At 31.9% G+C, this 22,520-nt stretch overlaps 1 protein-coding gene and 1 long non-coding RNA gene across 4 annotated transcripts; one reads left to right on the top strand and one right to left on the bottom strand.

The window, feature by feature from the left end:
* Nucleotides 1-1,134: 1,134 nt before the first annotated feature.
* On the bottom strand, nucleotides 1,135-8,857 carry LOC139818024 (uncharacterized). Of its 2 annotated transcripts, XM_071786425.1 has the most exons (9): nucleotides 8,359-8,857; nucleotides 8,075-8,273; nucleotides 7,457-7,852; nucleotides 6,519-6,729; nucleotides 6,316-6,424; nucleotides 6,101-6,220; nucleotides 5,709-5,821; nucleotides 2,128-2,349; nucleotides 1,135-2,053 (listed from the first exon to the last, which is right to left on the bottom strand). In XM_071786425.1, exons 2-9 carry the CDS (start codon nucleotides 8,270-8,272, stop codon nucleotides 1,686-1,688), a joined length of 1,737 nt encoding a protein of 578 aa, XP_071642526.1. In that variant the 5' UTR covers nucleotide 8,273; nucleotides 8,359-8,857; the 3' UTR covers nucleotides 1,135-1,685. The 2 variants fall into 2 exon arrangements, with proteins under 2 accessions (XP_071642526.1, XP_071642525.1); XM_071786424.1 differs by lacking the exon at nucleotides 8,359-8,857 and having other exon boundaries at nucleotides 8,075-8,347.
* Nucleotides 8,858-15,867: 7,010 nt separating this feature from the next.
* Nucleotides 15,868-20,808, top strand: LOC139818029 (uncharacterized). Of its 2 annotated transcripts, none has more exons than XR_011733368.1 (5): nucleotides 15,868-16,050; nucleotides 18,454-18,656; nucleotides 19,027-19,373; nucleotides 19,747-20,091; nucleotides 20,471-20,808. It is a non-coding gene; the product is annotated as an uncharacterized lncRNA (long non-coding RNA). The 2 variants fall into 2 exon arrangements; XR_011733369.1 differs by lacking the exon at nucleotides 15,868-16,050 and adding an exon at nucleotides 16,179-16,529.
* The last annotated feature ends 1,712 nt before the right edge of the window (nucleotides 20,809-22,520 follow it).

The raw sequence follows: 22,520 nt of genomic DNA, 5'->3' as shown, positions 1-22,520 counted from the left end.
TCACCTCGCCACTTCTCCAGTCAATTAGTCACCGATAGTATCCGTAATAAAAGCCGCCCGCGGCCGGCCCTGACTTTCCACATAGCAAAATATCACCCCAAGATATCTGGAAAATATCTCTATAACCACCAGAATGTTCGGGAGCCGATCTCGACAAGATCGTCCCAATTGAAGTGCCGGGATACGCTCAGAGATGAGCACGAAGACAGTTGCGCGAATCCTAATATTTGCTGAAGGATCGTGAGCGAAAGAAGACTTTGAATCGTCAGCTCGTTCGTGCGGTAGGCTGACAATCCTTTTAATAAAATCTCGTGTCGTTCGTTGTTATGTGATTCTATTGAGACTGCATATTGTTTGCGTGCGGTAAAAACTGAATTTGCGAGTTGACGCCCGTATCATTTTCGCGATCGTCTTCGGCCTCGCGATCAAGATCTCCGTCGGCCGCGAGCAAGATGTCCGACTGCAAGATCTCCGAGGGTCAAGGTGAGTAGGAGGGATAGGACCTTTGTTCCGGGACGACTAGGCACTGGTTTCCACTACTTCCCAGAGCAAGTGATGCGAGTTAGTTCCAGAAGTGGAACCTTAGCATCTCTTTTGCCAAGACCGTTATTATAGTGCGTGGTGAAGAACCACATCCTACAAGAGGTGGCACTGTTTTCGCAAAACACTTCGGATCTAGACCGGGAAGTCCGGGAGAAGTCGGTCGGCCTCTCGTGACGTGTTGCTCTTGCGCTGCGGTCGTTACTTCCGGCGCGGCGCCGCCCGAGCAAAAATCTTCTAAGTCCCCTCGCGACGTGTGGCTTTCGCTGGGACGAATCGATACACGGCGTCCAAGTTCTCTCAGATTGTATTATTAGCATGTCTCCGTTCTGATTATTTCTTAATCCGGTTCTACATCGCACTATTAATTGAGGATGGATCGCGGCTTTTTTAGATTAATATTTATATCATTGAAATTTGACAAAGTGCTAAAACTGCAATGAAATTACGTGCGGCTAATCTCTATGAGATAGGTATATATTCTTCTTTTCTACGTTCTTGTTCTTTGTGCGAGATATTATTTTATGTAACATGATTTCGTTGTTTTTAGTACTTTTGATAAGGACACAAAACGGAGTGTCGAAACGTTGAGGAATGAACTAATGTAATAGTACGGCATTAAACGTAAAGTTTACTTGCAGCAAAATCGGGGAAATATTATAGTTGATAACGTGTAATGATAGAAGAACAAAAATCGAAGAAAAATGGAGCGAGAAGGAAAGAGAAGTTTATCGAAGAAGGATCGAGGAAGAGAAGAAGAAACGGTTACGTAAGAAGAATAAATGGAGGACCAAAGTGAAAGGAGTATCGAAGATAAAAATTGCGGTGCTTAACTTACAAACATATCTAGGAAGAATCAAATAAAGGATAACTACATAGAGTAATCCCCAAAGCTTATACAATTATTAAATTTATTATTTAGTATTTGCAACACCTTGAATAATATGACAATCAATAAAATATCACGATGAATAAAAATATATAGTACACATATTTATTGGAATATATAAGTATAATACTCTCCGTTTTTTGTAATGTTTCTGCAATTTATTATATTTTCTGGATTTTTATTTGACCTGTTTCTTCCTCTTTCTCTCTGACAGATGTATCAAATAATTGAACATTTAATCAATGAGTTACATAAATCAAATATGATCCAAGTTCGTTGTGTGCAAATGAGCTGGATGAAGTAGATTAAGATTAAAAAATCCTTTAATTGAGTTTTTGCTGGTAAAGTACAAGGAACGGAACTTTTTTGGATCTTGAATAGAAATACTATGCAAGTGTAACGTCTTGTTGCGTATTATGTGATCTGCATATAATAATCCAGCTGGTCGCTCGCCATGGAATGGCTCGCGAAAGAATGGAGTTAGAAAGAAGGATCCATCCATATTCTTCTTTTCTTCAAGGATTGATTTAGAATAGCCAGGATAGGTCTTTATTATATTATTACAACCTTCCACGTTACATGTCTCTGTGACAATTTTTAAAACCATTTCATCTTGGTCAACATCTGCAATACATATTATATAATGTAAACTTTAAGTTACTTTCACACATACTAAGTGCATAAATTGTAATATTTACCAATGTAGCATGACTTGGTTTCAAGAGCCAGTATTGGCGTATTAATAAAAGTAAGCTCTTCATAAAGATTCCTATAAGATTTTACTTCCCATACATCCTTATCAGGAAAATATTTATAGAAACTAGGTGCTTGATATATAATTAACGTATCACTAAAAATGAAATGTTCAGTAACGCTGGTAAAGTGAACAGATATTGTCACACTTTTTGGCCGCAGCATACCTATGTATTGTTTAAATACAAAAGAAAAAAATTAATATATAATAAAATATATTTTAATCAATAAAAGGTAATTTTAAGGATCAACATTAAATTAATTCATAAATAATAGTAATAATGATAATAATCAATCCTACGATTTGATATGTATGCAAGGTTGGTCTTTGGCCATTTTGAATAATTTCTTATACATTTTCATGTATAATACATATAATACCTACATATGAAAACATAGGAAATGTATTGTGGTATATCCAGACAAATTTGCATAGCGCATAAACATAAACATAAGAAAATTGATTGGTCCATATACATGTGCATAAAGAAATGGACCATATCATTTCTTTATACATATGCTTATGCACCTAATCTGCGTTCGGATATTCACTGCCAGTACTGAAAATCTATAGTGTATATGTTATAGTCAAAGCCCGAAACGCAGGCATTCCTAGGATTGACTAGTCAATCCTGGGAAACGACCAAGCGTCTTGGTCAAAGCCCGAAATAAGTTTTGCGTTTCGGCTTTTGACTAGTCAATCCTAGGAATAACTAATACGGCTAGTAAAAGTTAGAAACTAAAGAAAAATCACTTCGGACTTTGACTAGTCAATCCTAGGTGTGGCTTAATTCGGACTGTGTGACTGTTAACAAATAAAATCAAGATTTTTTTTACTAAATTAAGTTCTTATTGTTAACATAATGTAGCTTTTTATTTACTTTTTTACTCTTGTACATAGTTTTTTCTCCTTAAGTTTAAAAATGTAGCTTTGGCAAAATATTGGTTTAAAGCGCTTTAAACAGTTAAATACTTTTAAAGCGCGTCACTAATCTACATAGGTTAAATGACGCGCTTTAAAAGTATTTAACTGTTTATAATAAAGCGTGTCACTAATCTACATAGGTTAGATGACGCGCTTTAAAAGTATTTAACTGTTTAAAGCGCGTCACTAATCTACATAGGTTAGATGACGCGCTTTAAAAGTATTTAAGTGTTTAAAGCGCGTCAAACAAAACTAAACAAAAAAAGTGTATGCGTGAACATTTCGACATATATATTAGTCATTTATACCTTCCAATACTCAAAATAGCTGCTATATTTTCTAAACTTTTTTTGATAATAACTTTTTAATAAACAATGACCCCCGACTAAATAAAAAGCTACATTATGTTAACAATAAGAACTTAATTTAGTAAAAAAATCTTGATTTTATTTGTTAACAGTTACACAGTCCGAATTAAGTTACACCTAGGATTGACTGGTCAAAGTCCGAAGTAATTTTTCTTTAGTTTCTAACTTTGACCAGCCGTATTAGTTATTCCTAGGATTGACTAGTCAAATGCCGAAGTGACTTTTCTTTAGTTTCTAACTTTAACCAGCCGTATTAGTTATTTCTAGGATTGACTAGTCAAAAGCCGAAACGCAAAACTTATTTCGGGCTTTGACCAAGACGCTTGGTCGTTCCCCAGGATTGGCTAGTCAATCCTAGAAATACCTGCGTTTCGGGCTTTGACTATAACATATACATAACGTAAATTATAGATTTTCAGTACTGGCAGTGAATAGTGAATGTCAGAATGCAGTCCTATGCAAGTTTGTCTGGATAGACCTTTATACACCATAACCATAAGGTTTCGACCAACTGCGTTGTTTGATTCGGCGGTCCAGTGATTTTTTGCAATAATTACAGTATGCAAAAAGTCGTTGGCCTTTATAATATTATACTTTACAAAATTTATTTTCTCTCAAAATTTGTGTCACGGCCGAACTCCGTGACTCATATCTTCAAAATTTATATAATAATTAGACTCGTTTTACTTTTTTTTTTTAAATATTGACACTTTTTACGGTTAGTTTTTTAAATCGCGCAATAATAGCAGCAACATCCGCAGTAACAGTTATTATGCGTATTACGTATTTAATACATCCCGGGAAAAATATTCATATCTGATCATATATGATCATATATGAATGGCCATATATGGTCAGATATGGAAATTGGCCAGATCTGAGGATATATGATCTGGTATTATTGTATATGTTAATATCTGATCAGGTATGATCAGGTACGAACTATATATTTATCAGGTATAAACATATATGTTTAAGTAAATTTCAGAAAATTGTTATATATTTTCAAAAGTTATTTTTTAAGAGTGTGCAACTTTATTATAAAAGTAGACTCCACGATACAACTAATACAAAAATTGTGCCGCTCTATAGTGCGAGACAGTGTCGTGTCTTTTGATACCGTTCTTATAACACTGTTTGTCAAATTTTAAATACGAGAAACAGATCTCATCGAATGCCATCTATTGAATACTTTGAGATGCAATATCTGATCTGATCATATATAATATTATATGACTATATAGGTTCATACATGATTATATATGCTCTATATATGGGTATGTAAAACTTATATCTGTTCATATCTCATTTATACATGTTCATATACTGTCAAATATGAATATTTTTCCCGGACATTTTATTCGCGGATATAAAAGTCCGGGAAAAAATATTCATATCTGACAGTATATGAACATATATAAATGAGATATGAACAGATATAAGTTTTACATGCTCATGTATAGAGCATATATAATCATATATGGTTATCTATCGCCATATATGATCAGATCTTGTGTCATGTATAATGCACGATCTGATCATATATGGCGATAGATAACCATATATGATTATATATGCTCTATACATGGGCATGTAAAACTTATATCTGTTCATATCTCATTTATATATGTTCATATACTGTCAGATATGAATATTTTTCCCGGACATTTTATATCATTATATCCCAATCTGGTCATATATAGACAGATCTGATCATGTTTCATATCATTTCCGGCCGTATACGAACATATACAATCATATACAGCATCGCGTCTTGTCATATATGATCATATACAGTGCCGATACAGTTATGTATGGCCATACATAATTATATCTGATAATACATGGTCGAACATTCTTTATATACGACCATGTAAGGCCAGATACGATTATGTATAGTGTCATATCTGGCTACATATAATAATATGTCTGACCATATATGAACTTATATGATCAGATCTTGTGTCATGTATAATGTACGATCTGATCATATATGGCGATATATAACCATATATGATTATATATGCTTTAGATATGGGCATATAAAACGTATATCTGTTCATATCTCATTTATATATGTTCATATATGTTTCATATCTCATTTATATATGTTCATATACCGTCAGATATGAATATTTTTTCCCGGGATGGTTGAAATCATGGTTTAATTCATATTATACTATGTATAATACATGTAGGAAACCATGTATAATACATCGAGTATAATACTTACCCATTCTTTTCGAAAAATTAAAACTAATATGTTTATGCACCATTCTGTAGTAATTATCTGTTCTTGAGTAGGAAAAGATTGTAGGTACCTTTGCACCTTCAGTCCATATACCTACGCATTTTTTAAATACAAAAACAGAAATTAATATAATAAAATAATGTGTTTTAATCTATGAAAGATAATTTTAAGGTCGATAATTTTAATGGGCATCAATTTCATGATTGATAATTATGAGAAGCAATCCTACACATAATCTGTATGAAATGTATATATTATAATCTTTGTTTAAAATTATTATATGTATATATACTTGGGTAAGTCGTTACATGTATACTTCGCACATGATATTATCGAAATGCGCATTATGTAGTTGCATAATTAAAAAGTCATCTGTATAAATATCATAGATCTCAATAGTCTCCGATGGTAGTTCATACTGTCTTATACCGCCTACAAGCAGCAATTTGTCTTTCAAAAACACAGTAATCATATCTCTTCTCCCAACTGGCATACTAAAATATTTAGAAACAGGTTTTAAAAGATAATATTTTATTTATTCTATTATTACTTATCTATTTATTCTTATCATTTATCTAAGGATATTTACACTGTCTCAAGAATCCATTTCTTAGATATCAAAGAATAACGCCATACATTTTTGTTAAACGTTCCTGATCCAATACCATATTCTCCGCCACAAAGATATAAATCATATCCTTAAAAAAAGATCACATAAGATATTATAATAATTAAATAAATAAGACAATACTGTTTTATATAAGACGGAATAAAAAACAGACTGTGGCATACTTCTCGCAGTGATCTGCATTCCTTCAAGAGGTTTACCAGTGCTGGAACAATGTTCGATAATATCAGGAGGATACTCGAATGAAGTTAGCTCAAAAAAGTCATTACCATCCCAGCAATAAATATATTGTTCACGGTTATTGTGTTCACAAGATATAATACCATGTAAAATTGCTTTCTTTTTCAATACAATATCTGAAGGAATTGTAAAATCCTGCAAGAAAGGAGATTTTATTATTCGTTATAGAATTGTAATGCATTAATGTACAATTAATAGAAGATAATATATAGTATATGCATGGTAAAAAAACATACACGCGCACACAAAATAAATATGTGGAAAATATGTATGTCTTGTAATTAGAAATCTATTTTAGTTGAAATATAGTAAAGGTAGAGTCCAACCGAAAATTTGATTTCGGTTTCGGTTTTAGCCAAAATTGAAAAGAAATTTCGGCGACGTAGCCAAAACTGTGTTCTTATTTTCCACAAATGTTTTAAAGGTTTGTTTAAAAAATCTTTTTTTATTTTAGAAATTTTAAAAATTTTGTTATTGAAATAATATAATTTTGATACTTTTTTATTATTATTATTGAAATAATATAATTGTGATATAATTGGGATACGCCGGATAGTATAACTATAACTTTTTAACGATGCGTTTCCGGACTTATATGTTTATAAAAACTTTTTTTCAAATTCAATTTTCTATAAGACCCTGAAGTTTTATTGGCTTAATCTGGAACACCCTGTACAGTATAGGTAAATGTGTGCGCGTATAGATACGTCTTTTTCAAAATTTCCATGAAAATTTCGGTTTTTGGTTTCGATTTCGGCCAAAATTGGAGGACTCTAATTGGAGGTAAAGGAAGGTTTATAATTCCTGTATTATTGCTAAAATTATTTTACTCTAATCTTATTTATCAACATAACATACTCACACGATGATGGTTTTTCCACTGATTTATAATATCAAACAAATAAATCTCTGTAGCTCTTACATTAATGTTTCCTATTAACTTCAAAAAATTTTCGCTCGACAACTCATAAATTGAATTGACTGGCAATTGATCGAAACGATCTAAGCAAAGAGCCAAAGAAAGATCTCGTAGCACGTTAATATTCAATTTTTGTGCCAGTAACCAAATTTTTATCGCATATTTTGGTGACTTATAGTGTTTCTCAAGTTTGTTGGTTATATCATCTGTTAATTCATCTGCTCCAAATAGAACGCTTAATTCCAACAGATTTAAGAAATAATCAAGCATGTCGTCAAAATCATAACTTGTCGCAGATGTAAATACAATTTTGTCATGATGAATCCAATCAATAAAACCCTACAAAATTATTATGACTCTATATCGGTTGCACAATAAGACTATTCATGCTGATAAAACGCAATACAATTTTAATATACATTTGTTTATTAAAAACATGCATTTTATTGAGAATTTTAATATAACAAATCCTTTACACAAGAAACAAAAAAACAATGTTTTGTACGCTCAAAAAGCGACTTTTTCTGTGAACACAGCCAAGAATTAGATGAATCTTCTCACTTGCAGCACAATTGAGGAAATATCATAGTTGATAACGTGTTCTGTCTGCCCATATTCTAGAAAGTTCGTGGACAAAAGCGCAGCAAAATACTGACTCTTGTCGATCAGTTTTTGTTTGTCAACCTCGAATCGTTCTTCTTTAAGAATCAATGTTACTGTTTCGCGCGGTTTTCCGCTTTCATTGCTGTTATTTTCCATTCTAAAACAGTACGTGTTATCAATGCGATAAATGTGCATTCAAACATGCTCTCTGAAGTAAACGCAGTAACAATTGCACTACTTACGTTCACATTCATACGTCTCTCATCTATCTACATATATATGGCATCGTAGCACCACGTGCTCATGCAACTACTGACGCTACTCTCTCGACCCTTGGCTTCTGCACACTTGCACACAGAATGTCTGAATACGTAAACACTTGCTACGTGGCGAGAAGGGACGCGGTAGCACGTGGTAGCTCATCGACATAGAGCATGAACTGCGCTTAGGTATAGAAAAATGTGACCGGTGACTCACCGGTCGAAAAAAAGAAATAGTGACTGGTCGGGGTCAAGCTTTTTCTACCCTGTAGCGTATTAACCTTTACTTTGTTCCCTCTTTGTCTAAATTCTACTGGACACTTTTTGAAGGCTTTCATGTAGGGATTGCATAGTTCATACTATATGTCGATGTTATAGCCAATCAACGTGCTTTTTTTTCGGAAAAACCAAAAACCTAAAATTTTATTGGCTACCGCGGCATTTCTTGCCGTCTCTACAAGCGTTTTTGTTTCTATTTATTGTTAAGGTGGTTCGATGGCTACAACAAAATCCAGAGAATTTCATGAAATTTTAATATGTTGTTCTGCAATGCAAAATAGAATTATGTGAATTTTTTGGGAATTTTTCACCGTCCCGTTTTGAAAAAAATCTACTCCAAAAACCTAAAAAGTACAATTTTAGGAGTAGATTTATTTCAAAACGGGACGGTGAAAAATTCCCAAAAAATTCACATAATTCTATTTTGCATTCCAGAACAACATATTAAAATTGCATGAAACTGGCTGCATTTTTAACATAGGTTCTTATGGTTTTTATGGGAAATGACATATTGCATATACCTTCAGAATGAAATAAGTGCAAGAAAAAATGCAAATGATAAAGAAAAAGAAATTTGCACATGTAACTTAATAATTTACAAATAAATGAGCGAAAGAAAGGGGAAGGTTACCGCACATTTCGTAGAAAAATTAATTATTAAAGCATAAATTGCTTGATTTTTCGTCTGCATAGACTGTCATGGTCGTGAACGACGTGAACAGCAGCACGCATTATACACGCGGCGACCAATCAGAGCAATCCCCTTCATTCCCACTACTTCAAACGCTAGTGCGCTGTTTCCAGAACCCCCGCGTCCCACTACTCCCCCCGATGAAGCCATCGAACCTCCTTAAACATCTCGAGAAGACTCGCGAAAGTCGCATTACCTTAATATTATAATAATGTAAATAATATAAATAAATAAATAAATATAATGGAATTATAATGATATTGCAAACAAAATACATCACAATTAACAAAAATACATTACATATTATGACAATTATGACAATTAATTATGACATTATGACATTAATTATGACAATATTATGACAATTAATTTTTGGTGTCGAAACTTTCAATTTGTGCACTATCGATATTATGGTCACAATGTGCACACGTTTTTGGGTATCTATCTGCAACTTCTTTGCATAAACATACTTATCACAGATATATAAAAAAATTATTAAACACTAATATTTTATAAACTATTGCGCATTGGATAGAATTAGGTTCTCCGGCAAGAACGTTCGTAACACGTTACGTTACGTGCTGATTACATACTTAGACTCATACGTAAACTTAGACTTAGATCAACGCACAACAAACAAGATTTTGGCTAATCTACTACTATATTTTCCATTCATTTACTATAATTGCGTCTTAATCTCGAGATCGTTCATGCAGGTAAGTGACATGTCCTTCCAATTTCTTGCTTATGTCAGAGCAAATCTCAGGGGCCGGGTCGGATCCGACCTCATCTTCCCAGATACGTTCTGAGAAGCCATATTGCTATCAGAGAATTAGTGAACTTTATTGTATTTTTTAAATATAAATTATAAATAAAGGAATGAGTTTTATGTTATTATTTACTCATTTTGTACATTAATTAGATGAAAAATGAACAAAACAGAGCATTAGGTCGGATCCGATCTCACCTTCCTAGATACGTTCTAAAAATTCTTACCATTAAAGGGTTAATATATCTAACATATTTTTCTTATTTTTAGTGGTAAAATATGCTCTCGCAGTTTGTCGGATAAATCCCGAGACACCTTGTACAACAATTGCATACATACAGAAAACATTTACATAAAATAATGCAAAGCTTATACAATTATTAAGTTTATCATTTGGTATTCGTAATAATTTGAATATGACAGTCAATAAAACATCACGATGAATAAAAATGAAGTCAACATATTTATTGAAATACATATATATATTCTTTGTTTCTTGCAATGTTTCTGCAACATTTACTACATTTATTGGATTTTTATTTAGATTGATCTCCTTCTTTCTCTATCTTTCTCCCAAATATCAAATATGATCCAAGTTCGTTGTGTGCAAGTGATGAAGCTGAATTCTCTTTTTCTGTCCAGGCATTTTTCTATTCCACCATCTCTTTTTCTCCCATTCTCGTTTTCTTTATAATTATCTCATTCTTCTGAGTTGCCCTTGTCGCTTCCTTTTATTCAATCCAAGACGGTTCTAATTCTGTCTCTTCAAATTCTATGTTTTCCAACAGCTCTCTGAATTTTTTTTATATCTTCTTTCGCCCATACTTGTTGCTAACAAACGCTACTCTGAAAGCTGTCCTCATAACATAGAAATAGAATAATTATTTCTTATTATTGGTTCAAAGGAATATAATTTTGAAACAAGAACTTTCATATTTTACTAAACTTTAAAATCTGATAAATAATAGATAAAGATGAAGCTGCTTTTATTGTATAAAATAATTATTGTTTGATGCTTACCGAGGTTTTTCTCCATTCGGATATAAGGTGCAGGCAGAACCAGCGGGAACACCGTCGGTAGTTGCAAGTGGTATGGGAGGGGAGGGTGTTGAAGGGCTCTGTATTGAACTGTATGAGAAAGGGAGAGGGCAGTACTAATTGAAATCAATAATTCGTTTATAATTGTTCGAACACTCTTTTTATAAATAAGTGAGTAAAATGCAGCATGAGTTATCAACGTTTAAAATTATACATAATTAAATATATATATATATATATATATATGTATATTTATGATATATATGTATATATATCATAAATAAATTCAAACAGATATATTCTGATAAGAAGAAGATGAAGTTCTTGTTTATCTCTGAGTTGCTAATTACACTAAACTATAAAAGAATGAATCAACGGAATAGAATTAAATTGTATTTATAAGAAATAAACTATTATCTTTGTGTTCTGTTTGAAAAAGCATGTACAAAATATTAATTTAGTTTATCAGAATATATCTTAAAGGGTAACACCACTCTAGCGCCCCCCTAATTTTGACAATTTTTTATGGAAATATAGTGAATGGAATACAAAATCTGTTTAAAGGCCTTTATTGTACATACTTTAAAGTGTGTTCACAATTTTTTTCAATTTTTTTTTTTTAAATGACGGCGCCAGAGCTCAGCAAAGGAAGCCGGAAGTTTTCTGCGGCCGGAAAGATTTCTCTTCCAATTTTTGACCTAGAACAAAAAACCAAAAATTTTTTAATTTTATATAAGATTAGCTCGGGAAAGACGTACGGAAATTAAAAAAATATCATTTTTTGTAAAAATGGTGCACGTTTGAACAAAACGTTTTATTTTTAAACAATGAAACGTTTTGTTCAAACGTGCACCATTTTTACAAAAAATAATATTTTTTAATTTCCATACGTCTTTCCCGAGCTAATCTTATATAAAACTAAAAAATTTTTTGTTTTTTGTTCCAGGTCAAAAATTGGAGGAGAAATCTTTCCGGCCGCAGAACACTTCCGGCTTTCTTTGCTGAGCTCTAGCGCAGCCATTTTGTAAAAAAAAAAATTGAAAAAAATTGTGAACACATTTTAAAGTATGTGCAATAAAGGCCTTTAAACAGATTTTGTATTCCATTCACTATATTCCCATAAAAAATTGTCAAAATTAGGGGGGCGCTAGAGTGGTGTTACCCCTTAACATATGTGAACTAAACATATCAAGGCATGAAAATTATGCAATTATCACAACAGAGCATGAACAATATATCAAATATCACGTCAGAACATGCACAATATGTTAAATATCACAGACAATCTCTAAGTATTCTAAATAATCTCTTTTGATTAATTATACAAATATCAACGGAATTTAACAATGCTTTGGCTAGTTGCGTTAAACAGGTGTTAACTGAAATTCTGATGGAATGAATTACAGTGAAGATTTCCTTAAATTGAGCAATGACAAACGTTTGTTAAGTTATCGTAAATTATAATTAAAGTAACTGAATGATTTTACTTAACATAGATTGCGATGAAAAGAAAGTCTTATTTTAGTTAGTGTAAATTAAAATGAAGAGAACGTCTTGTTCTCACAAAATCTTTCTATATTATTAATGTCTTGCATTGAATTGGCTCGAACTTTGATCGATTGAGCGATGTTTCTGAAACCAAGAGAGTTACATGAATATAACGTACAAATATAAACATTTTTATTATCGTACTTTTTTACTTTTAATCACATCACATTTTTATGCAGATCAAGTACTTCAACTTTAGCGGATTATAGTGTCGATTCTTCCGCAGAACGTCAAAGTCAAAAATACCATGTTTGCCTGTTCACTCATTTAAACAAAAATAATAATAGTAATCGACAGTCGTACTTGATGAGTAATTATACGTTTTGCTTATATCATACAATAAAATGATATCCTATCTAATATTCAAATATTTACTTTTTTCAAAGATAATTTATAACTGCAATATTTTAAACAATTTAATTTGCCTACTTTTTAAGCACACATCAAAAATATTGTTATTCGTTAACAATATACACGACTATAACAGTTTAAATTTTAGCGTAATTAAAACGTCTAATAATGCATGTTTTATTTTTAATCGAGCCGTATTCGAATTTACAGATATGTTTCGAGTTCTTGAAAATCAATGGTCTCCCTTTTACGGATTTCGATTCCATTGTGTCATAGCATTAGAGTCGGAAATTATCTGTATTCAAGAAAAACCGTACGTAGGCATCGCTTAAACAATCAAGAGAATAAAAAAGCGTTTTTAATGAGTAATTATTCGCTTTGCTTTTAACATTATGCAATTTATTCTATATAACATTATGTTTTTCTTTCCAATAGTAACAATAAATTTAAAAATTATTTTGATATGCCAGGGTGTCGCTGGTCAGGTCAATAAAACTACAGGGTCTTATAAGAAATTGAATGTGGAGAAAAAAGTTTCTATAAACATAATCTGGAAACGTTTCGCGCAGAGTTCGTCGAAAGACGTATGAACAAAGCGCAAAGAGTAAAAAAGGGATAACGAAAAGGCTGCTCGTTAAAGGAAGAAGTATTCTATTGCCCAGGCATCAACGATGCTGCGTAAGATAAAAAATAATTCTATTTAACAATTTATCCACAGCATGCAGCTATTATTATAGCGTTTTCCTTTGGCAGAACTGATGCGCACTCATCAGTGCACATTAAAGCCGTCGTACACAAATCAACGTAAAGTGTATGTTTAATATAAACGGGTTAAGTCACGAAAGTCTCAATATTCTTTACTGTACTGTTTGGTAAAATATATATTGGCTATTTTATCAATCAAAATATTTGCATTTTACTTTAAATATTAAAGATTAAATCAGTGTGCAACGGCTTTAATATGCACTAGTTCTGCCAATGAAAAACGCTATTAATGTCATTGTCACGTAAAACTTTAAACGCAATTTTCTCGAAACAGTGTTTTAAAAATCGGTACCAGAAATATCTCGGAAACTAGTAAACCGATTTGCATGAAATTTTTTACAGTTACTCTTAATACACAATAGTACTAAAAAATTCGAACTTATAAAATAAATAAATAACTAATGGTTATAAAATTTGCGAAAAGCCTCTGTGAACTGATTTGTAGACAATTATGGTAAACATTTGTGTCAAATATGAAATTAACCGAATAACGTTCTCAAGTTATCGTTACAATTTAAGAAAATGTTATTCTAAAAATCGGACACAATGATGTTAATACTCACTATAAAATACAATTTTTTATACCAAAATATTATGCATATTAAATGTACTTGATAAACATATGTAACAACAATTTCATACTTCTATTAATTTATAACTTTTTACAATTCGCGACCCAAATTTTTCCTAATTTTTACTTCTGTCAGAGTCCTGTAATCCTTTAATAGTGTAAAACATTGATTGCATCGCATTGGTTCTATGAATGTTAATTGAAATAAGCAATAACTGACATTTTTTGAATAATCGCTCAATCTTCCGTGAGCCATTTATACAATAATATAATTAAAAATTAATTATATATAGTAAACTAAACTTTTAATAAAACATTTTTTTTTATTTTTTATACTCTAGTAGCTCATATTTAAGAATAAACATGGCTACCAAATGTTAAAATTTTTTTGAAATGGTAGCACTGGTATAGTTTACACGCAGAGAACTAAGTATGTACTAAACTAGAATCTGGGGATCGATAATGTATCTTTTGCTCTAAGACGGAAACGTGAAAAGTAAAAAGTTTATCTCTTTCTATTCAACGCCAATAGAAAGAGATAGTTACATGAAACTTTTTACTTTTCACGTTTCCGCTCTAAGGAAAAAGTTACATGATCGCTACCCAGAACTCGACTCACTCTACTCGAGAAGGAAAGGGGATGGGCGAAAAGGAGAATTGCGGCCAACCGTTTTCTTTTGTTGAGCTGCGTTCAGTAATTCAACCTATATAGCATTAGGGGCTGCACACAATGAAAGGAATAGGGTACAGAGAACAGGGAACAGAGAACAGGGAATAGGAAATAAGGAACAATTTAATATTAACAATGCATGTTCACATGGCATGCAAAATATAGAATAAAATGTTATTACTGTTTCTTAACGCTATTTATTTGTTTGTCTATTCTGTGTTAATGAATTACATATGTTAATGAATTTCATATATTAATATTGAACTGTTCCCTATTCTTTTTATTGTGCGCAGCCCCTTAGAATCGCAGTATAAGTACACACAGTAGAGAGACTGAACTTTTTTGGTGGTAATAAATTTTATCTTACCAGGAATATGGCGGCCTGTATGTATGACAAAGAGAAAGATACTTCTTTCTCTTTCTCTCTTAACCGTTCGTACAGCCTAAAAGATGGCGGCGACTCCGTGACTTGGGACCCACTACATCAAAGGTGCCGACGCTCAGTGTCACTATACTGTATGTACTTATACTAGAGTGCGTTCAGGAATTACGTTTAGGCGCACTTAGGTAACTCTAATGCTATAGTGTACGTAACTATAGCTTAGAGTTACCCAGGTTCTGAACGCAGCTCTGTGTTAGAGTTACCTATAGATGTGCCTAGGCGTAATTTGAACGCACCCCTGCTGTACTTTACGACAACAATTGAATACCATTAACCAATCAAAAGTCTGCTAAACAGGGAGAGAACGGTCGCAAAGCAATCCGTCTTTATCTTCTCGTGACCCGGACGCTAGCATGGGAGTTCACATTCCAGTGTTGTATATAGTTCTATGGCTTAGTTTACACCGTAGAAACTCTCGATACGAGTATCAAGTTGGTGCGGACTAAGCGTTTATAGATACGTTTCTGTTTACATCAACCGTGTTAAATCATATTAGTGATTTTTTCAAGACGTTTTTCAATTTTGATTACGTATACAATGGTTTCAACTTGTATGTATCAAACCAATCAGACAGCACATTGGCCTAGTTTACACCGATCACTTGATACGCGTATTAAATAGTAAATAACTGGTAAATTAGTTTGATTATTGGCTGATCAGCTCAAATATACTATTTGATACTCGTATCAAGAGATCGGTATATAGGCCTAGTTTACACCGATCTCTTGATACGCGTATCAAATAGTATATTTGAACTGATCAGCCAATAATCAGACTTATTTACTAGTTATTTACTATTTAATACGCTTATCAAGTGATCGGTGTAAACTAGGCCATACTAGGTCATTAAGAATGCATTTGATGCGTGTATCAACTTAGTCTGATACAGGCTGTTCTAGAGTATCGTATACCATTCTGATACTCCGTCGTTTACATCGATCATACTAATGGATTTAGCCCTAATATAATACTTGGTATGCGTATCAAATGCTCGGTGTAAACAAGATTTACACGCTGAAACTTAAGACGGTAATCATATGTGTATGCTGGATATTCACTTGTCTGCCTATGCATATTGAGTTTTTATTCGTATATTCGATTTCATGTACAATTAAAATTTTAAAGCAAAAAAACCACTAACAAGAATTCATGGGAAAATCAAAAGGCTGATAATTGCGATCATATCTAAAATCAAACTACACACGGGTCCAGGAGTTTTAATTTTAACACACATCTAGGGCGACACTTTATTTCAAAGTATTTAACCTTTTTGCTATGGTGGCATTGGCCGAATAGCGATTATGAGGTACGGCAGCATAGGCCGCCAGCGTTCGCCTTGAAGCGAAGAAGTGCTATGACTCCATTGTTTTAACTCGTTGCATTAAAGATATATAATTTTTCAAGCATAAAAGTAAAACGAGATCTTTATAAGTACAAAATTATATTTTAAAATTATATTTTATTATTATTTTAAAATTTGTATTTAATACGCTACTAGCAAAGTTAGTACCAATACTACAATGCCGGCTATAGCCGGCGCTAGTATCTATGAACGTCACATGGATGCCGGCTACAGCAACATTAGGAGCGAAAAGGTTAATGCTTGTGGGAAATAAGGATAACTTTTATTTAAAAATGCCAAGCAGATAGGTTGGCTAAAAACAACATTTATACAAAATGTGAATGCGTATTGAAATACTCAATGTACCTTGTTCCATAGAATAGATTTTTAAATTAAAGTGATAAATATATAAATACGAACAACTTTAGTAGGTTTCATAAAAACTTATACATTGCAAATATAATGACTAACACAAAACTCAGCATATACCAATTTCAAAAAAGTAATATGACGTTGGTCTCCATCCTCGCTATTATTCTTATATACTAGAAGTGTACAAACAACTGCCAGACCATTTTGAATATTGAACTCTGTATACAGATGTCCGGATATACAAGTGGAATACACACTTATCTCACTTGAATCTCTGTCCCACACAGCACACTTTATCTGAGGGACGTCCTACAGACATTTGGGATATCTCAATAACGGTGGATATCCAGTGGATATTCAATATTCGGTGGATATCCAGCGGATGCACAAATGTCCCTCAGGATATCCTGTGCTGTGTGGGGTATACTTACGAGGTATACTGGTCATGAATATTTAAATACACAGGCCATGGAATAGGATACACATATTCGGATATAGAAACTCTTTATACACATACATAAATTGTGTGTAACTTCTGATGTATACCTACCTATATATAATTTTTCTTTAGAGAACATATACCAATTTCAAAAAAGGTAAAAAAAAAAAAACCGCGCGTAGTGTACGTGCTTTATATAAAGTCTTTATTGAAAATAATTTTGATCTAATTTGGTCGTATAATTCTACTAACATTTCTTACTACAAAAACAATGACAACAGAAAGGCCAAGTGGACATGATACAAAACACTTGGCACCGAGTGTTTTCTATGTGTGAATCTAAATAATAAAAAATTTTAAAAACCGGAACAGATTGTGTATCGCTGTTCTAAAAAAAAACAGGTGCACAAGTATAATAAAAAAACATTATTAAAAAAACCAGATGTTACTCATTTACCATATTTACTTGATGTAAACCGTTTGATATTAGTGTTTTTGTGGTAAAAAAGAACAAATGGCATTATAAAACTAAATTAGATCAAAATTTTCTTTCTTTAATAAAGATTTTGTATAGAGCATGTACATTTGGTGCGTTTTTACACTTTTTTTGAAAAATATAAGTTTTATACACATGTACTTTCTGGTAATTATATAGATGAATTTAAATTATATATCCTTATATATAAACATACATCCTAATAAATAAAGGCCTCTTTTTGTCCGTTGTGACAAATTTTACAAACGCTTATTGTTGTGGCGATCACTGTATTACATTCAGTATCAGACAATCTGTATTACAGAACAGTTGGTACCAAGAAAGAAACGCAGCAAGTTTTGGAATTATTTCGAGAAATTTAAACCTTCGCTGGAAAAATGCACGACCTGTAAAAAAGAAATTAAGATACTTCATCCAAAATAATTGTGATAAAGCAGTGTCTTTCTTACTAGGTTGTGGAAATTAACGACAACATTTAAGAAAACATTCCGCAAGAAGTCGAAATAAGTAAGTACACATTTAAAACATTATTAAAATAGTAAAGACTATATAAAATATACTGATAAATCAATCAATAGCTAAAAAAAACTGTGCGAATAAAAATGTTTTTATCATCCATATAATATTTATTTGCAATTTTAATAATAAATGTGCACGTACACTTAGTGCACTTTTTACCTTTATTTGAAAAAGATATGTTTGGAGATCTGTACGCGATCTGATAATTATGTAAATTGTAACTATATTATATCCGCGGTATAAACATAAATTCTAATAAATTAAACCATGTCTTTTTATGACCTTTGTGAGAAATTCTACAAACGCTTGTTGATGCAATCGCCGTACCACATTTAATATCGGACAATCTGTATTACAGGACAATTATAATGGCACCGAGAAGAAGACACAGAAAGTTGTGGAATTATTTTAAGGAATTGAATCCTTCTCTGGTAAAGTGCACGACCTGTAAAAAAAAAAAATTAAGATACCTGATCCAAAAAGCTGTACAACAATATTCAGAGCACACTTAGCAATTAAACATGGAATATTTCTTAATAATGACACTTTCACACTACCTGACGACTTGAGGCAATATTACTCGGAGTTATCGGGATATAAGGCAAAATGTAAAGATTGTAACAGAACATTGTCTTTCTTATCAAGTATGGAACATTTACGAACACATTTAAGAAGACATTTCACAAGTATCCAGAGTCCAGATGAGTAAGTACACAATCAAAAAATTATTAAAATACCAAAAATTATAAAATAAATGTAATGACAAAACAATCAACACAAATAAAGAAAATTGAGCGAATAAGAGTTTTTATCGGGGCATCCATATAATATTTATATACAGTTTTGATCATAAATGTGTATGTACATCTGGTGCGTTTTTTACTTCTTATTTTTTTAAATATGTTTGAAGATCTGTACGCGATCTGATAATTATGCAAATTTTAACTACATATATATTCGTATAAACATTACATTCTAATAAATTAAATGTGTCTTTATGACCTTTGTGAAAAATTCTACTAACGCTTGTTGAGGCAATTACTGTACCACATTTAATATCAGACAATTTGTATTACAGGACAATTATAATGGCACCGAGAAGAAAACACAGCAAGTTGTGGAATTATTTCGAGGAATTAAAACCTACACTGCTAAAGTGCATGACCTGTAAAAAAGAAATTAAAACACCTAATCCAACAATACGCACAAAAAGAATGAGAGCACACATATTAAATGTACATGGAATATCTCTTGATAATGACATTCATACACTACCTGACAACTTAAGGCAATGTTACTCGGAATTACCGGGATATAAGGCAAAAGTTAATAATTGCGGCGAAACAGTATCTTTCTTAACAAATGTTGGAAATTTACGAAATCATTTAAGAAGGCATTCCACAATTACCCAGAGTCGAGATGAGTAAGTACACAATCAAAAAATTATTAAAATACTAAAGATCATAAAATAAATGTAATAATAAAACAATCAGTAGCTAAAGAAAATTGAGTGAATAATAGTTTTTATCGGGGCATCCATATAATATTTATTCGTAATTTTGATCATAAATGTGCATGTACATTTGCTGCGTTTTTTTACCTTTTTTTTAAAAAAAAAATATGTTTAAAGATCTGTACGTATAATCTGATAATTATGCAAATTTTAACTATATATCCGTATAAACATACATTCTAATAAGTAAAAACCATGCTTCTTTCTGATCTTTGTGAGAAATTCTACAAACGCTTGTTATTGAGGCAATCACTGTAGCACATTTAATATCAGACAATCTGTATTACAGGACGACACCGACAACGAAACGCAGCAAGTTGTGGAATTATTTCGAGGAATTAAAACCTACACTGCTAAAGTGCACGACCTGTAAAAGAGAAATTAAAATATTTTCTCCAGGAAACTACACATACGTAATGAGAATGCACTTAAGTAGACATGGAATATTTCTCGATAATGGCATTCGCTCACTACCTGATGACTTAAAACAATATTACTCGGAGTTACCGGGATATAAGGCTAAATGCAATAATTGCAGCGAAACAATATCCTTCTTAACAAATGTTGGAAATTTACGAAGTCATTTAAGAAGACATTCCACAAGAATCCAGAGTCGAGATAAGTAAGTACACAATCAAAAAATTATTATTATTTGCTCGTTCAGTCATTTATTAAAGAAACGACAGAAAAAACAAGCGCACTTAATGAATAATTATTCGATTTTCTTATATCACAAATATAATAATGTCTTGATATTTAAATTAATTCTTACTCTTTTGCAAAAGAATAATTTAATTATAACGTTAATATTTAAATAATTTTATTTCTAATTGCACCGTATTTCAATGCAGATCAACCACTTCAAGTTTAGCGTATTATATGGATTCTACTGCGAAACGTCAAAGTCAGGAAACAGTTGATTTGGATCCTCAAACATATGAACAATTGAGAAAGAAAACAAGGACATGTGATGAGTAATTATTTGACATTGTCATGACAAATCGACCATTGGCTTTTTGGTCAGATTAGTCATCAAGACTTTTCGACTATGGGTTTTGGTCTTTTTAAATTGATGTAATTTTGATGCTTATATATAATATAATACATTATATATATAATACATTAAAATAGAGTTGCTCCCTAATTTGATTGATATCATATCGGTCACTTATCTATTATAATCACAAATTCAGTCTAGACATTAATTGATTGACATTAGCATTACACAAATTCGAGGTGTAAAACATTCTCTCCCTATCTCTTTCTTTTTCTTTCTTCTACTCACTCTCACTTACAAAACTTCACTCCATTACGGTTCACCGTCAATAAGTACATAATAGCATTAAGTAATATGTACATTTGTAGAATTTTAATAATTATTATTCTTTTTTTAATTTTAATCACACCACTTTTCTATGCAGACCAAGCAGTTCAAGTTTAGCGGATAATAGATTTTTCTGCAGAAGGTCAAAGTCAAGATACATCTGATTTGCCCATACAATCACTTAAAGAAGCGATAGAAAAAACAGGCGCACTTGATAAGTAATTAGTCGTATTGTTTATATCATACAATATAACAATATCTTAAAATTTAAATATTCACTCATTTGCAAAAAAATGATTTATAACATTAATTTAAATAATTCCATTTCTAATTGCACCGTATTTTAATGCAGACCAAGCACCTTAACTTTAACGGCTTATATTATGATCTTTCTACGGGAAAATATATTCCTCTGCGTCAAAGTCAAGAACAAGTACCATCTAGTTTACCCGTTCAGTCATTTAAAGAAACGGCAGAAAATACAGGAGTACTTGATGAGTAATTATTCGTTTAGTTTATATAGTATAATGTAATGGTATCCAAATAGTTAAATATTGACTTTTCTGCACAAGTATATTTTACAACTGTGACATTTTAAAAATAATTACTCTCTCCTCTCTAAATCTGAATCAGTGAATAATACCTGATATCAGTGTAAAGTATGCTACTTTTCATGAATCAGTGGCATACTTTACACTGATATTATTGACTATTCACTGATTCATAGTACTATTCACTGATTCAGATTTAGAGAGTCCTTTTTACTTTTAATCACATCACGTTTCTACACAGACCGAGCACTTCAAGTTCAGCGGATTATGTTATGGATATTGACTCTATTTGTGCTTTATCAATTAAATATTTTATTTAGTAGGCACTTTTGTGATTAAACACATAATGTAAAAAAAAAATAAGTCACACATTTACGTCCTTTTTCAGTTTGATATTTAAATCGATAAATAAAATAAAGAAAGATGATTTAAAAACTTGGACGTCGTCGTTAGATAAAATATGT

Source organism: Temnothorax longispinosus, chromosome 8 (genome assembly GCF_030848805.1).
Source record: "Temnothorax longispinosus isolate EJ_2023e chromosome 8, Tlon_JGU_v1, whole genome shotgun sequence".
In the NCBI taxonomy this organism is placed as follows: domain Eukaryota; kingdom Metazoa; phylum Arthropoda; class Insecta; order Hymenoptera; family Formicidae; genus Temnothorax; species Temnothorax longispinosus.
Note: the sequence above shows the minus strand (reverse complement) of the source record. Positions and strands in the feature narration are given on the sequence as shown.

What these genes read in the sequence shown, in the direction of transcription:
- LOC139818024 (XM_071786424.1), bottom strand. Translation starts at nt 8,311, where the DNA reads ATGCACATTTATCGCATTGATAACACGTACTGTTTTAGAATGGAAAAT. An exon ending in TTTCCTCAATTGTGCTGCAA is followed by an intron (nt 7,853 to 8,074) that starts GTGAGAAGATTC and finishes ATAATTTTGTAG; the next exon opens with GGTTTTATTGATTGGATTCA. An exon ending in AATGCAGATCACTGCGAGAA is followed by an intron (nt 6,425 to 6,518) that starts GTATGCCACAGT and finishes TCTTTTTTTAAG; the next exon opens with GATATGATTTATATCTTTGT.